The 16,114-nt window shown below is 50.8% G+C and overlaps 1 protein-coding gene and 1 long non-coding RNA gene across 2 annotated transcripts; both read right to left on the bottom strand.

Annotated features, from left to right (window-relative positions):
- Positions 1-2,172: 2,172 nt before the first annotated feature.
- Positions 2,173-15,710, bottom strand: PSMG4 (proteasome assembly chaperone 4). Its single transcript, XM_072814038.1, has 3 exons — positions 15,488-15,710; positions 5,063-5,138; positions 2,173-2,372 (listed from the first exon to the last, which is right to left on the bottom strand). The coding sequence occupies exons 1-3, from the start codon at positions 15,659-15,661 to the stop codon at positions 2,251-2,253; spliced, it is 372 nt and encodes a 123-aa protein (XP_072670139.1). The 5' UTR covers positions 15,662-15,710; the 3' UTR covers positions 2,173-2,250.
- Positions 5,168-15,307, bottom strand: LOC140626330 (uncharacterized). The gene is made up of 3 exons (XR_012025517.1): positions 14,884-15,307; positions 11,770-11,867; positions 5,168-5,429 (listed from the first exon to the last, which is right to left on the bottom strand). It is a non-coding gene; the product is annotated as an uncharacterized lncRNA (long non-coding RNA).
- Positions 15,711-16,114: the final 404 nt, after the last annotated feature.

The raw sequence follows: 16,114 nt of genomic DNA on the forward strand, positions 1-16,114 counted from the left end.
TAAGTTGGTTTGGCCACAGAACAGAAAAAAAGAGAGCAAAACTCCACCTCGTAAAGGAAGTCATTGCACTCAAACATAATTACCGCTTCCTAGAGCCAAACAAGAAATGACTGAAGTGCCATTAAATGACCCGTGTGACCATCGCATCGCCAGCCCCTCGGTGGCGCGGTGCACGCTCGTGCTGGGGGAGCCCACGCTTCAACTCTTTTAAAGAACACCTCACGTTAATGTATTGTGTGTTTTGGAAAAGCAGTACGGTGTGTTATGTCTCGTGGGGGACACCTCCCTCCCTCTGTCCTTTCTGCGAACCCCAACACTGGAGGTCTCTGTGTACGAACCGTGTTACTGTACGCGTCGACCCGGATGACTCTGGAGGTGCTCGTTCACAGCACAAGCCTCAGCTGAGTTCTGAGCTGTCGTTCAAAGCTAAACGTCTGCATGATGTCACATCTGTTGTACCTTTGGGGGGAAATTTGTATGTAAATGTACAGAAATAAAAGATGTTGCCCCATTAACAAATTTCCACTGGAATGTCTTCCCTACCTCATCCGATGGTATCCACTGAAGGGCATTTCACGACCATTGACTACAAGTAATAAAAACTCTACCTGTCGATGCGGCTCTCGCTGTCCGTACTTCAGCGCCTGGGTAAAGCGAGTCTGCTCTCACCCCGCGGGGACGGCAGGGCTCTAGGCCTCCAGGCAGGCAGAGGCAGAGAGTGGATCGAACAGACTGTCCACTCAGTGATGCTCTCAGACCCCCCGAGGGGTGCGGGCCGGCGGCCAACTGCAGTGCTTTCCGCGTGTGTACTGGTGTCCCGCTGACCCATGGCCCGGCCGTTCCGAGAGCTCAACAGATGACGCTCCTACACTGTGACTCTGTGAGGAAGTTCTGATAACCCCAAACTCTCTTCTTTAATGTAGTATTTTTTAACAAGAAAACACTATTTCTTTAATAAAGTATTTATACCAAACTCTTCTCTCCATAGCCCTGGTTTTGTGTCACTTGCTCTTCTTAGAGAGGCGCCCACCACGCTTCCACGCTACGATTGTGGTGGCCGCGACCTCGGAGGTTAGCACAGGAAGTCTGCGAGGGAGGCAAGTTCTTGAACCCCAGGCCTGATCCTCTCTGTCTTGGCCAGGGCGTAGCCACCCCTGGTTGCCACTCCACTGCATGAAACGTGTTACAGGGCCGTGGACCATCCGCCTCTGGCAACAAAAGGGGTCCAGGTGGACCCTGAGAACTGGAAGGTTCTTTGCCAGTGGTCCCCAACCTCACCTGTACGGAGCAGCACACAGAGAGCTTTTCGCATCCGCCAAAGCCTGGGTTCCGGGGCCTCTGCGCCTCTGGGGAAGGGCCAGGCCTGGGCTATGGGGGAGGGCCACCCGCGGGGATTTGGATGTGAAGCTGCAGTTAGGAGCCCCTGGCCCACGAAATACTGGATTTTGGAAAAGGGTGTGAACGGAAACGTGTAGCATGTGGAACTAGAGAGATTGGAATCCACTGCAAGTGGCAGGTGGGAAGAGGCTAAGCGTTAAAGTAACCAAAGCAGGTGCTTGGGACTTGGGGGAAAAGACAGACAATGGGAACGGGAGGAGCAAGGAGCTAAATAAAGCATCTGGATCCATAAAAACAAAGTAGGTAAACACGGTCACTGACCGAAGTACCATGACGCTTACGTGATCTGCGGAGTGTGTGTGTTTAGTCCTAATAACCCAGCCAGGTAGAGATTATTCCCGATTTGCAGGTGAGGAAACAGGGCTCAGCGAACTTACAGACTTCACCGAGTCCGTAAATCCAGCGAGCGGCGTGGAGCAGGAGTCGAACCCAGGCCCGAGGGAGAAGACAGCGGGAACAGCCGAGCCAGGGAAGGGCTCAGCCGGAGCGGGACGTAAGGAGACACCCCAGCACGTGTTTTATAAAGACTTGTTGCCTGAATTCTAATTGGGAGCAGCCACGGCAGGGTCCGGAGGATTTACTTCCTCCCGTCAGAGCAAGGAAGCCTCCTCTGAGCCCCTGCCCCTCTTCCTGAGGGGCCGCACGGGGACTCGGGCCGCCTTTTCGCCCCTCTCCTCCCCCAGGCCGACCAACGCGGCCTTGGGCCCAGCAGAGCGGAAGAGGCAAGTCAGTAGGACGAAGGCTTAGAAACAGAACAGAAACACACTGACCCAGTGGCAGGGCAACGCCGTCCGTTTATTTAAACGTGTATCGTACAAAAGTTACAAATCCTCACTGCGGCCACTCTGCGTTCTAGAACTTCTCCGGAAAAGCGTCCATTTCTTCCTTGATCCTGTTTTCTACCAGTAACGCGAAGTTACTGTCCGTGTTTTGAAGGTTATAGCTGACAAACACCTGTTTGTTGGTCTTCCGGGCTAAAAAGAGAAGACACATCAGCGCCGCGAGACCGAAAGGCCGGGAGGCCGTGGGTGCCTCTGCGGAGCGCACGGGGGAGACCAGTGGGGTCGTGGGAGAGAACAGGGAGCTCCGGGCAGGCCCCCTCACTCCACGACACTGGTTCTGCCACCGGGGCCCCGGCAGCCCCTGCACCTTCGCAGGCCCCACCTGAACCACCCGAGCCAGAGCTGTGGGGTGGGGGCGGCAGGGGGTGGGGAGTGGGGGGCGGCGGGGGAGCTACAGTCACAAGCCCCCCCGGGGGATCCACTAATGGTCAAATGTCACCATTCTACCTAAAAAGCTGGTTTCTTTTTTCCTTTTTTAAAATATTTAGGTAAAGTATTTAAGTTCTCCTTCACTACCACCCTCTCTGCCGACTGCACTCCCTTCCCGGAGATGATCCTACAACACTTACCAACATCTACATTTCTATGACACACAAACCCACACACAAGTGTACGACTTTCAATGACAATGGAGACACGCGTGAGCCCCTTCCCGCACAACCCGTAACAGCTGAAGCAGACGCTGTAGCACCGACCACACGGGTGCTGGGGCCTCCCCCCACACAGGGCAAGTGCAAACTCCCGACTCCCCACGGGGCCCCCCGCCCCAGCCCACACACATCAGAGGACCGTGCCAGCCCTGCCACGCGGAGAGGACAGGGGAGATGGCACCTGTCATGCTACAGCCCGCCTGGCCTCCTGCTGTTCAGTGGCAGGAAATTCCTCGTCCCCCAGTGGGGGCCACTCTGACTCCCACGTACTTGCAAGACAGGGCCCTACAGGGAGCGCAACTGTGCCCGGCCGCACCGGCCGCACTGTCCACCCACAGACCCAGCTCTGCCCTCTGGTCTGTGGAGAAAGGTCGTCCCCGTGCATCCAAAGCCCTCCAATGCTGCCGGGGTTACTCTGAACCCACTAGATGGTCTCTGTCCCTACTTCCTTTCATCCTCCATAGACCATCCTGTCTCGGGACTCCGCTCTCTTCCCGTTACCCCTCTAGGCAAGTCATTCATTTCCAGCTGCAGGGTCAAGACCTAAGCTCGAGAGGACCAGCACAGGACAGGGTGGCACTGGGCGGCCCCTCCACCATCCCAGCACCCGCGCATTACCAGTCCCTTGGTGCTGCCAGCAGCTATATCACACCGCTGACTTTTCCGCCTTTTCTGTGTGCCCGTCCTTGCTGGGCAATGGCTAAGGGCTGCGGCTGCTGGGTTTGGTTGATACAGGCAGGAGGTGACCCTCCGCTAATCTCTGAGTTTAATAAGCTGGTGAAGACGTATTTGTCTATGTTCTGTTTCAATTTATACAGATTATGATAAACTGATGTAAACCACACGAGAAGAAACATTAATTTAAAAAAACATCCTTTGCACAAAACTAAGCACACACACATACACACACACAAACTAGCGTGTTGCACGCAAAGTGCTACTCGGCTTCCATTGCTAGGACTCCCCCGAGCCCACCTGAATGGTGGCACAGCGAACAAGCTCCGCCAGCCTTATCTAGCGGGAGCCGTCCCCCCAGTTCCCCGGCTCTATAAACGCGAGCACGCCCACGGGTCCCCCGGGCCAGGCAGGGCAGGGCGCAGGGAGGAGCAAAGGGGCATCTTGTCTTCCACTCACTTTCACGTGGTTCAGAACAAATCAACAGTATCAACGCAGGGAGTGGGAACAACCGGGAATGCAGGTGGAGGCAAAGGCAGGAACTCCTGTATCTGTGCCACAAGTTTCCTTTAAATCTAAAATTACTTCCTAGGAAGAGGTTACCAAGTACCTACTAGGGGGGTAACTAGTGCACACTAGAGACCAGCCAGGTTTCTCTCACCGGAGGTTAGGTTCCTGCGCGGCCATGGCCACCCGTGTGGTCTCCGCCCTGCTCACGCCCAGGGCTCAGGGTGACACGCCCAGGGCGCCCAGCCCTCACCCTGCCCACCACGCCCCATCCCCGCTCCACTGTGTGGCCGTGTTCCCGCGGGTGCTCCCCGGAGTCACTGGCACACAAACGCCCACCTGGCCAGGATCAGGTTGACAGAACCGACCGGCACGTGCATGTGCAGGGAGCCAGCGGGGACCCCCGGTGAGTACGGAGACCCAGGGGGAGGCCCAGGCTACCCTGCTGTCCCGAGTCTCCAGGCACCCCGTGGCACTGGCGGGGGGCAGCACACACCACATCTGTCCCTGGACTACCCAGGCAGTTATAGACAGTATGTGTGTGAGGCACGTCCTTCCTCACAGTGCTGCTCACCACCGTCCACACCGCACTCACGTCAGGCCAGCCTCCTCTCCCGCAAGCTCTGAACGACACCACACGGAGAGCAGAGGACAGTCCCTCCTGCACGGTACAGGCACCCTGCTCCACGGGCTCCCCCGATCATGCAGAGGTGACCCAGAGCCACCGCCCGATGGGCACTGTGGGCATCACTCACTCTCCTCTCATGCGGAGTCACCTTGTCACTTACTGACCTGGAGAACATGCCGGCCCTGACACGGGACGTGGGCACGGATAAGCCCTCCTTAGAGGAGGCCCAACATACAGAGGTCTGCGCTCCTCTCTCGGGAGAAGGATTCTCTCCTTCTGAAGTGACCAGCCTCGTGGTTCCATCGAACAGTAAGGTCCCTCCCCATCGGGCTGCGTCTGCAGCACCGGCCACAGGTACATACCTAAGCGCTGCGCAAGGCCAGTGGAGGTCGTGTCAGAAGTGTCTCCGAGGAGGGAGGTAGACACGGGGATGGAATCCTAAAGGGAAAACAGAGAACACAATGCTGCTTCTCCATCAGCCAAGCGTCTGCGGCTTCTGATTCTTCATGAGGGTGGGCAAGCGGCAGGTCCCGGGAGGTCAGACATTCACCACCAGAAGGTCTGGCACCTGTACCAACAGCCAGGTGGGCTGACCCTCTACCGCAGGAGAACAGACAGCCGGGATGGATGAAGACGGTCACTGAAGCTGGCATCACAGTGCTGACAGTAAGTTGGAAGGTTTGTTTTACATAAAAGGCTTCTTTGAGTGTTGGAAACTCCAAAGCAATGCTGTAGGGCAACATTACGACTAAGACGGGAGCAAACAAGATCATTAAGGGCACAGCCTGAAGAAAGCTCATCACAGAGTCTGGGTGCCAGGTGCCTCCAGGTCCCTCTGGCCGCCAAGTTAGCCATCAGCTGAGAAGGCAGGGTGCCTATCTCCTTGTCTCCCCTGAAGGTGTCTGGGCCCTTCAAGGTCAACAAGGGCCCTAGGACTCCGCCAAAGGGCATCAGCCATCAGCGTCCAAATAATGAAAATAGAAAGCTCAGAGTATGTCAGACCAATCCTCATTTCAGGTAAGAAGCAGTAAAACTAAAGAAATAAATGTGGCCCTTCTGAAATATAGAACTCTAACCTCCAATTACTATGGAAGTAATCCCCCTTACCATTAAAATTCCTAGCTTAAAAGAAAAAAACTAACTTATATTATAGTCAAAATTACCTTTATCAAAATACTAGTCTTCTAAAAGAAACAGCCTCAGCAAAGACTTTTTTTTTTTTTTTTTTGCCTTTTTCTCTCCTTTTTAATTTTTAGTTAACACACAGTGCAATACGGGTTTCAGGAACAGAATTTGGTGACCCATCACTTACATGCAACACCCAGTTGCTCATCACATGCACCCTCCTTAATCCCCATTCCCCACCCACCTCCCTCCATTAACCCTGTTTGTTCTCTATCTTTAAGACTTTCATGGTTTGTTTCCTCCCCTTCTTTTCCCCACTTCCCATAATGTATGTTCCTCTGTTTTCTTTCATATATTCCACCTATAAGTAAGATCATATGGCATTTGCCTTTCTCTGACTTATTTCACTTAGCATAATACACTCTAGCTCAATCCACGTCGTTGCAAATGGTAAGATTTCATTCTTTTTGATGGCTGAGTAATATCCATTGTATACATACCACATCTTCTTTATGCGGTCATCTGTTGACGGACATTTGGGCTCTCTCTATAGTTTGGCTGTTGATGATGCTGCTGTGAACATCGGGGTGCATGTATCACTTCAGATCAGTATTTTTGTATCCTTTGGGTAAATACCTAGTATTGCAATTGCTGGCTCCGAGGGTATTTTGAACTTCTTGGGGAACCCCCACAGTGTTTTCCACACTGGCTGCACCAGTTTGCATTCCCACCAACAGGGTAAGAGGGTTCCCCCTTCTCCGCATCCTCACCATGTAGCATTTCCTGGGTTGTTATCTTTAGCCATTCTGACTGATGTGAGGCGGTATCTCATCATGGTTTTGATTTGTATTTCCCTGATGATGAGTAATGCTGAGCATCCTTTCACGGGTCTGTTGGCCTTCTGGATGTCTTCTTTGGTAAAATGTCTGTTCATGTCTTCTGCCCATTTCTTAACTGGATTATTTGTTTTTTAGGTGTTGAGTTTAATAAGTTCTTTCTAGAATTTGGATACTAACCCTTTATCGGATGTGTCATCTGCAAATACCTTGTCCCATTCCACAGGCTGCCTTTTAGTTTTGTTGACTGTTTCCTTCACTGTGTAAAAGCTTTTTATCTTGATGAGGTCCCAATAGTTCATTTTTGCTTGTTTCACTGGCCTCCAGCAATGTGTCTACTAAAAAGTTGCTGCGGCCAAGGTCAAGGTCAAAGAGGTTACCGCCTGTGTTCTCCTCTAGGATGTTGATGGTTGCCTGTCTCACATTTAGGTCTTTCATCCATTTTGACTTTGTGTGTCTGGTTTAAGAAAGTGGTCCAGCTTCATTCTTCTGCAGTTTCCCAACACTATTTCTTGAAGAGACTATCTTTTTCCCATTGGATATTCTTTCCTGCTTTGTTAAAGGTTACTTGACCATAGAGTTGTGGGTCCATTTCTGGGTTCTCTATTCTGTTCTATTGATCAGTGTGTCTGTTTTTCTACCAGTACCGTGTTGTCTTAATGATTATAGCTTTGTAATAGATCTTGAAACCCAGAATTGTGATCCTTCCAGCTGTTTTTTTCAGGATTCCTTTCGCTATTTGGGGTCTTTTGTACTTCCATACAAATTTTAGTATTACATGTTCTAGCTCTGTGAATAATACTTGTCATATTTTGACACAGACCACATAAAATGTGTAGATTGCTTTGGGTAGTATAGACTTTTTAACAATGTTTGTTCTTCCAATCCATGAGCATGGAATGCTTTTCCATTTCTTTGTCTCCTCTTTCAATTTCTTTCATAAGTGTTCTACAGTTTCCACAGTACAGATCTTTCACCTCTTAAGTTAGGTTTATTCCTAGGTATCTTATTGTTTTTGATGCATTTGCAAATGGGATAACATCTTTTATTTCTTTTGCTGCTGTTTCAACGTTGGTATATAGAAATGCAACAGATTTCTCCACACTGATTTTATATCCTGCAACTTTGCTGAATTCACACATCACTTCTAGCAATTTTTTGATGGAATTGTTTGCATCTTCTAGAGTATCATGCTCTCTGCAAATAGTGACAGTTTAACTTCTTCCTTGCCGATCTGGATACCTTTATTTTTGTTGTCTGATTGCTGAGGCTAAGACTTCCAGTACTATATTAAATAGTAATGGTGAGAGTGGACTGGCTGCTCCTTTTCTAGCTCCTTTAGGTATAAGGTTAAGTTTTGTATTTGAGACTTTTGTTGTTTCTTGAAGTAGGCCTTGCTGTATCCCAAAGGTTTGTGACCACTGTGCATTCATTTCCATTTGCTTCATTTTTTTTAATTTCTTCTTTAATTTCCTGGTTGACCCATTCATTCTTTAGTAGGCTATTCTTTAACCTCCATGTATTTGAGGTCTTTCCAAATTTTTTCTTGTGGTTGACTTCAAGTTTCAGAGTTGTGGTCTGAAAACACACATGGTATGATCTCGACCTTTTTGTACTTGTTGAGGGTTGTTTCTGACCCGGTACATGATCTATTCTGGAGAATGTTCCATTTTTACTACGAATCCTATTATGCATGCTAATCATAAAAAGATGTTAGATCAAGAGTTTGATAGTGCACTTGAAAACATGTATTCTGCTGCTTTACGATGAAATGTTCTGAATATATCTGGTAAGTCCATCTGGCCCAGTGTATCATTCAAAGCCACTACTTTCTTGTTGACTTTCTGTCCATTGCTGTGAGTGGGATGTTAAAGTCCCCTACTATTATTGTACTATTATTAAAGACTTTATGTTTATAATTGATTTACATATTTGGGCGCTCCCAAGATGGGGGTATAAATACTTACAATTATTAGGTCTTCTTGATGGACAGACCCCTTAATTATGATATAATGCCCTTCTTTTATCTCTTATTACAGTCTTTGTTTTAAAATCTAGTTTTTCTGATATTAAGTATGGCTACCCTGGCTTTCTTTTGATATCCATTAGCATGATAGATGGTTCTCCATCCCCTCACTTTTTATCGGAGCTGTCGTTAGGTCTAAAATGAGTGTCTTCTAGTCAACATATGGATGGGGATCTTGTTTTTTTAATCCATTCTGATACCCTGTATCTTTTGATTGGAGCATTTAGTCCATTTACATTCAGAGTGATTCCTGAAAGACATTAATTTACTGCCATTGCCTTACTTGTAAAATTGGTGTTCCCGGTGAGGTTCTCTGTCCTTTCTAGTCTTTGTTGCTTTTGATTTTTTTTTTCTCCACTTGAAGAGTCCCCCTTAAAATTTCATGTAGGGCTGGTTTAGTGGGCATGAACTCTTTAGTTTTTGTTTGTCTGGGACTCTTTATCTCTCCTCCTGTTCTGAATGACTGCCTTGCTGGATAAAAAAATTCTTGGCTGCATAGTTTTCCCATTCAATACGTTGAATATAACCTGCCACTACCTTCCGGCCTGCCAAGTTTCTGTGGATAGATCTGCTGCGAACCTCATCTGTCTTCCTTTGCAGGTTAAGGACTTTTTTTCCCTTGTTGCTTTCAGGATTCTTTCCTTATCTGTGTATTTTCTGAATTTGACTGATATCCCTTGGCAATGGTCAGCTTTTGCTGAATTTACTGGCAGTTCTTTGTGCTTCTTGGATTTTGATGTCTGTGTCCTTCCCCAGATTAGGAAAGTTTTTAGCTATAATTTATTCAAATAAACCTTCTCTTTCTCTTCATCTTCTGGGATTCCTATGATATGAATGTTATTATATTTTAATAAGTCGCTGAGTTCCCTACGTCTACCTTCATGATCCATTACCTTTTTTCCCTCTTCTTTTCAACTTCATTATTTTCCATAATTTTATCTTCTATATCACTGATTCACTCCTCTGATTTGTCCATCCTCATTTTTATGGCTTCCACTTGGGATTGCATCTCGGCTATAGCATTTTTAGTTTCACCCTGACTAAATTTTAGTTCTTCTATCTCTGTAGTAAGGGATTCTCTAGTGTCTTCTATGCTTTTTTCAAGCCCCACTAGTCTCCTTATCATTGTTTGAAATTCTAGTTCAGGAACAGGTAGGTGGCTCAGTCGGTTAACCATCTGCCTTTGGCTCAGGTCATGATCTCATGGTCCTGGGATCAAGCCCTATGTTGGGCTCCCTGCTCAGTGGGAAGTCTACGTTTTCTTCTCCCTCTGCCCCTCTGCCCACCACTCCCTCCCCAGCTCGTGCACTTGCTCCTTCTCTCTTTCTCTCCCAAATATATAAATAAAATTTTTTAGAAATAAATAAGTATATTCTAGTTCAGACATCTTACTTTTAACGGTATTGATTAAGTCCCTTGCCATGAGTTCTACTTCTTGTTATTTCTTTCAGGGTGAATTTCTGTATCTCATCATTTTGTCCACAAAAGAAGACATAAAACAAACAAAAAACACACTCAAAAAAAAAGAAAAGAAAAAGTACCAAAAAACACAAAAAAAAAAACTAGATCCTGGTGTGTTTTGGTCTGCTTATTAAAGGAAAATTTAAAAAATAGGGACTCCTGGGTGGCTCAGCGGTTGAGCGTCTGCTTTTGGCTCAGGGCATGATCCTGGGGTCCCAGGATCAAGTCTCACATTGGGCTCCCTGCATGAAGCCTGTTTCTACCTCTGCCTGTGTCTCTGCTTCTCTCTTTCTGCGTCTTTCAAGAATAAATAAAATCTTTAAAAATACATAAATACAATGAAAATAAATCAAAAAATAAAAAATATGTCTAAAATACATAAATAAAATTCTAAAATATTAATTAAAAAAGGAATTGATAAAAGAGAATGAATAATAAATAAAGAATACAAACAAAAAGGAAGCTAGATCCTATTTCCCCCTAGAGCTGAAACTCTGTAGCACTCTATGATTAGTAGACTTGGTGCCAGCCAGTTGTGTGTGCTGGTCTTCTATGCATAGGGGCCTGCTGGGCTGATTCGCAGGTGGACTGGCCATAGTGGAAACAGGCCTCCTGGACACCAGGGAGCATGGCTTGTTGTAAGCGACCCGGCCTCCACTAGGTGGTGCTGTTTTGTTCCCTGAAGGCCTTGGATGCTGACGGACAGGATAGGCCACCACAGGCTCTCCAGCCCTGGAGTGGAAAGTTCACTCCCCCCAACTCTTCACTGAGCCCTCATGGAAGAGCAATCAATCACCCCTCCAGTTCCCAGTTTCCATCAGAAACTGATGTTCCTGAGGTTTTTTTTTTTTATCTCAGGCACATGACTTAGTTTCAAAACTACAAATTTTAGGGACTCCCACAGCATGGACCCATATTGTTCCTCCGGGAGAGGGTCTCTCTGCACTTCTGCCATTTTCTGTCCATCCCAGGAAAGCAGTCTCACCACCACACAGCAGTTCACAGTTACAGCAAGTCAGAGCAGAAAGCCAGCACCAAGACCCACTGCTCTCAGCCAGCATCCCCACTCCTATGCCTAGGAACAGCCCAGCACCTTGGCGCCACCCATTCTTCCTGCGACCCAGGGAATCCTTAGACCACCCTGTCACTTCTGGCACTCTGCCCTGCTTCACCACCTAAGCACCTTCAAGCCAGGCACAACCCCCACGACAGTAGACTGCTACAAGTTCAGATTTTGCACTCCATTGCTCAAATACTTTGTGGCAGCCTCCATAAGCAGGCTCCCTCCCCACCTCTGTACCCACAGCTTTACCTCCCCTAAGTGAACTCTACATACCTCCCACCATCCAAAAGGTGGTCACTTTTCTACTGGTAGACTTGCAGTTTTTGTTCTCTGAGACCTATTGTTGATTCTTTTAGTGTTCAGAATGATTTGATCACTAACTGTGTTCAAGGGATGAGACAAGCTTAGGGTCCCCCTACTCCTCCACCATCTTAACTCCTCCCCCACCACAGGGCAAGATTTTTGGAGGAACTAGCCTGTGCAACCAGAGGCTCTGGGGTGGGCACCCATTCCCCTACATTGTCCAGGTAGAGACAAGTAAACTGAATAAACACCTACTATGTGCCAGATACTGTGAGCAGGGCACAGATCAGAGACTGCTCCTTGTCTCCTAGAGGTTCAAAGTCACTTCAAAAGGAGAAAGAACTTGTTGAGGTCTATAAGAGATGATCAAAAAACAGAGGATAAGAATGAAAGCATTTACTGCAAGCTTTTTTGTTGAAAAGATAACAAAATCGTGAACTCAATTAATGAATTTGCTGTTTACAAGTTTCAAGTTCAATATTCAGCTGTATGCTAACAGTATTTACAGTTAAACTTTTAGAAACAGAAAATCTACCTTAAGGTGATCGTTTCCCACCAAAAACAAAACTAAAAACCACATATTGTTACCCTACTCAGTACTTTATTATTTTCAAAATCATACTATGCCCAGCTGGTCTCCCAGGCACATACATGCTCAGTTTTACTATGGCTGGAGCACCACTGTCCACTCAAAGTGTGCTCACCACATCCTAAATCATCTGAGCAGACAGGGCCCCAGTGTCCCTTCTTCCCAGGTCATGGGCCTCCACCATGTTGAGGGACTCTATATCATCCTTGTTCTAATGCCTCTCAGTGCCATAAATAGACCACTCGATGCAAGGCAGGCTAGCTGGAAGAGCAGCAGAGTAGTATGGTTTTGTTCTACATGGTCTTATATGTGGGGATCGAGGGGGAAGGGAGGAGGAGGAGACGTCAGCGACCCTTTGGTCTCACTCTCCATGCATGGTCCAAAACCCTTTTTCTAAGAAGGGCCAGAGGATAAATCACTTAGTTTTTATTTTAACTGTTTGACTCTGCCATCAATATACAAAAGCTGCAACAGACATTACGGAATAGATGGGCAGAACTATGTTCCAAAACCTTGGTTATAAAAGTAGAAGGCAGGCCATCCCCTAGGCAATGGTTTGCCAAGCCCTGTTCCACAGGAATCTTGTGTTTCCTGCCTTAAGTTATGGTTTATACCTCTTCTCTCCAGCTGGAGAGTGGGTTCTCTGCCCCAGAAGACAACATACAAGTACACAACGAGGCCAATGAGTAGGACTGAAGTTCTGACAGGTCTGGTAACAGAGACTGGCCCCTTTTCCTTTTCCTACCTGATCTTGGTTTAGTGTGACCTTCCAGTTGAGAAAATAAACCCTAGTAGGAGCTATAACTCCCAAATGGTCAGATTGCTAGTGTGCCAAAGCAGCCCACAGGAGGAATCTTGAAATTGACTCAAGGAAGCAATGCCTGGTCTTACCAATGAGCAGTCCTGGGCCCCATGTGACCCACAGCCTTAGCCACTGTCTATCACTACAGTCTAAGGACTAGAAAAGAGAGATGGTGAGGTGGCTCCAGGGTACCACAACCTCCAAACACACAACCCCACCCATCACCCCATGCCCCTGCAGGCCCTTTACCTCTCCTCCAATGAAAGAAGGAATTGCCAGCTGCCCAAAGGCCCAGCTGCCGGTACCCACTAGAAAAGAAATAAAAGAAAACCTGCCCAGGAAAAAGAACAGCAAGAAGGACAAAGGCAGAAGTGGGATATTGTATGAAGCTATCCAGAAGTCCCATTCAGAGGCTATCTCCTTCCCGAAACTTTGCCCAGGTCCTGCCTGATGGCTCACTCCTCTGATTTCCCACCACCCCAAGGGCCCTCAGAGATTACAATCCCTACTGCCTACCAGGATGCAGATTACTGGTAGCCTTCCCTAGCAAACCTGGAGTTCCCCGAGGGGGGCCTCATTCATTCCTTCAAAACCAATTTAATGAGTGGCTTGTCAAGCATTCAGGTTACAAAGACCATAAAAAGACAAACCTCACCACCACCACTATGGATACTGATGACAATCTGCAGAGGGAGCAATACCTGGGGACAAGCCCATGCACTAGAGCAGCCAAGAGGCCTGTGAGTGGGCCGGGAGGAGGGCGAGGGCGGGAGCAGGGGAGCCCCGCCAGGTAACAGAGCTTAAGGGTTACTGTCAAGTCTCTGAACTGTGCTCCGAGTGTACCTCCTGAAAGGCCTGGAGCCAGGGAATGACAATATCTGATTGCTGTCTGCTGCCCTATAAATGGCCATAAGGCAGCATTGTGGGCTGAATCGTGTCCCCCAAAAAGACAAGCGCACATGCTAACCCCTAGCACCTGTGAATGTGACTTTTTTAAATTGGAAATAGGGTCTCTGCAGATGTAATTAAGCTGTCATTGAAGATGCCGTCGTACTGGAATAGGGTAGACTCTCAATTTATTATGACTGGCGTCTTTACATGAAAAGACACACAGAAAAGAAGGCCAGTGGCACTGCAGAGTCTTGAGTGGTGAAGCTGCAAGCCAAGGAATGCCAAGGACTGCCAGCACCCCCAAAAGATGGGAGAGTCACGGGAAGAGTTCTCCCTCTGAGCCTCCCGAAGGACCAGCCCTGCTGACACCTCGATTTCAGACCTCCAGCCTTCTAACCCGCGAGAGGATCAATCTTGGTTGGTTTAAACCGCCCAGCTTGTGGCACTTGGCTGCAGCAGCTCTAAGAAATTAACAGAGGCAGCAAAGGGGGAATCAGGCCAGGAGCCAAGGGGATGCTGCAGGCTTGGCCCAGGGGGACAAGCCCAAAAGGAGGCGATGGGTGTGCAGAGATCCCTTTGAGGTCGTCACCTTGAACACTGGAAACCGAAGTAAGGTAGAAGGGCCCACAGTGACCTCCAGCCCCAAACAGGCCCCTGAGGTGACCCGCCTAAGCCCTAGCTAACCCCCCAACACAGGTACCAGAGAAGGAGGAGAACGCCTTACGTTCCCATACCTCCTCCCCTGCCACCACTGCCTCCTGGGGGACAGCCTCTCCCTTGTGGGGCATCCAATAAACCTGTCTCCTTTGTTCTGCGGTGGGTGAACTCTTTCCCTGACCCTGCCTCCCGGCCTCCAGGCCTCTACCCTTTGGGGTCGCCCCCCCGGCTGGATGGACTCCCCCTCAGGTCTGATGGAAGGCAGGGCCCACAGATGCGGGGACACAGGCCAGGCGGAGCACGGAAGAGAGGAGTCAAGGTTCAGGTGGGGCTTCCGCGGCTCGGACGGGCTGCCCTGCCCTGCAAGCAGCAGGTCGGGAAGGCTAGGCGGTGCCACCCCACCCCGGGGCGGCTAGTGGGAGGTGCCTACCGGGCTTCCAGGCCGGGGCACAGGAGTCCACAACTGGGCAGAGGGCTGGCCTAGAAACACACGCACGATTCGGTGCGGTCAGTATAGAGGAGGCATCAAACCCGGAGGTGGGTGCCCTCGCCCAGGGCGAGAGTGTGACGGGAGAGCAGGGGGCCCACCACGAGGCCCTGAGGCCTGAGCACCGCAACCACAGGGAGGCGCGCCTTGACGGGCGGGCGGCCGCCTGGGCCTGACCTCACTCCGCCCCCGGGTGCTGCAGGCCCAGCCCGACCCGTTCCCCAGGGCATCACAGGAAGGGGTCCCTGGGCGCAGAGAGGCCTGAGGGCAGCCCGCGGACCCAGGGGGCCGGCACCGCGGCTACTCTCCCTCCCTCCAGGCCCGGCCCGGCCCGGCCCCACACCGGCCTGACCCCCGGGACCCCGCCTTCCACCAACCGCCGCCCCCCCGCCCCCCCGCCGCGACCCTGACCTCCTCCGACCCCGCCCCGCCCGGTCCCCAGGACCCCGCCGCGACCCTGACCTCCTCCGACCCCGCCCCCACCCTGACCCCCTCCGACCCCGCCCCGCCCGGTCCCCAGGACCCCCGCCCCCCCGCCGGCACTCACGTAGCGGTTGCACATGGCCACGGCGAGGTTGCGCAGGTGCGGCGTGGCCCCCACCCACAGGAAGAGCGAGTCGGTCAGCCGCATGACGTGGAAGTGCACGAGCTGCTCCCACAGCCTCGCGCTGAAGTTGTGCAGGGAGACGTCCCCGCCCGCCGCGGCCCGCGGCCCCTCCATGCGCCCGGCCGCCCGCACCCCAGGCCGCCAGTCCCGCCGAGGCCCCGCCCCCGCCGCCGCCCCGCCCCGCCCCGCCCCCGCCAGACGCGAGCAAGCGAGCGCCGAGAGGCCGAGCGCGCCTTCGCTTCCCCGGGGCTCCGGCGGGGCGGGGCCGGGAGGCGGAGGGGCGGGGCTGTGGGCGGGGCCTGGAGGAGGATGGGCGGGGCCGGGGCGGGAGGGGGCGGGGCCGGGAGGCGGAGGGGCGGGGATAGGGGCGGGGCCGGGAGGCGGGTGGGCGGTGTTGGGGAGCCAGGCCGGGAGGATGGGCGGGGCCTGGAAGAGGGGGCGGGACAGGGAGGCGAAGGGGCGGGGCCTGGGAGGGACGTGGACGGGAGGAGGGGCTGGGGCGGGGCCGGGAGGCGGAGGGGAGGGGCTGTGGGCGGGGCCGGGAGAATGAGGGGCGGGGCCGGGAGG

This window comes from Canis lupus, chromosome 37 (genome assembly GCF_048164855.1).
Source record: "Canis lupus baileyi chromosome 37, mCanLup2.hap1, whole genome shotgun sequence".
NCBI classification, from domain to species: domain Eukaryota; kingdom Metazoa; phylum Chordata; class Mammalia; order Carnivora; family Canidae; genus Canis; species Canis lupus.

Excerpts from the sequence above, each read along its gene's own strand:
- PSMG4 (XM_072814038.1), bottom strand. The coding sequence starts at position 15,661 with ATGGAGGGGCCGCGGGCCGCGGCGGGCGGGGACGTCTCCCTGCACAAC. Across the intron at positions 5,139-15,487 it reads TGGCCATGTGCAACCGCTAC|GATTCCATCCCCGTGTCTAC; the intron begins GTGAGTGCCGGC and ends TTTTCCCTTTAG. Across the intron at positions 2,373-5,062 it reads TGGCCTTGCGCAGCGCTTAG|CCCGGAAGACCAACAAACAG; the intron begins GTATGTACCTGT and ends TTCTCTTTTTAG.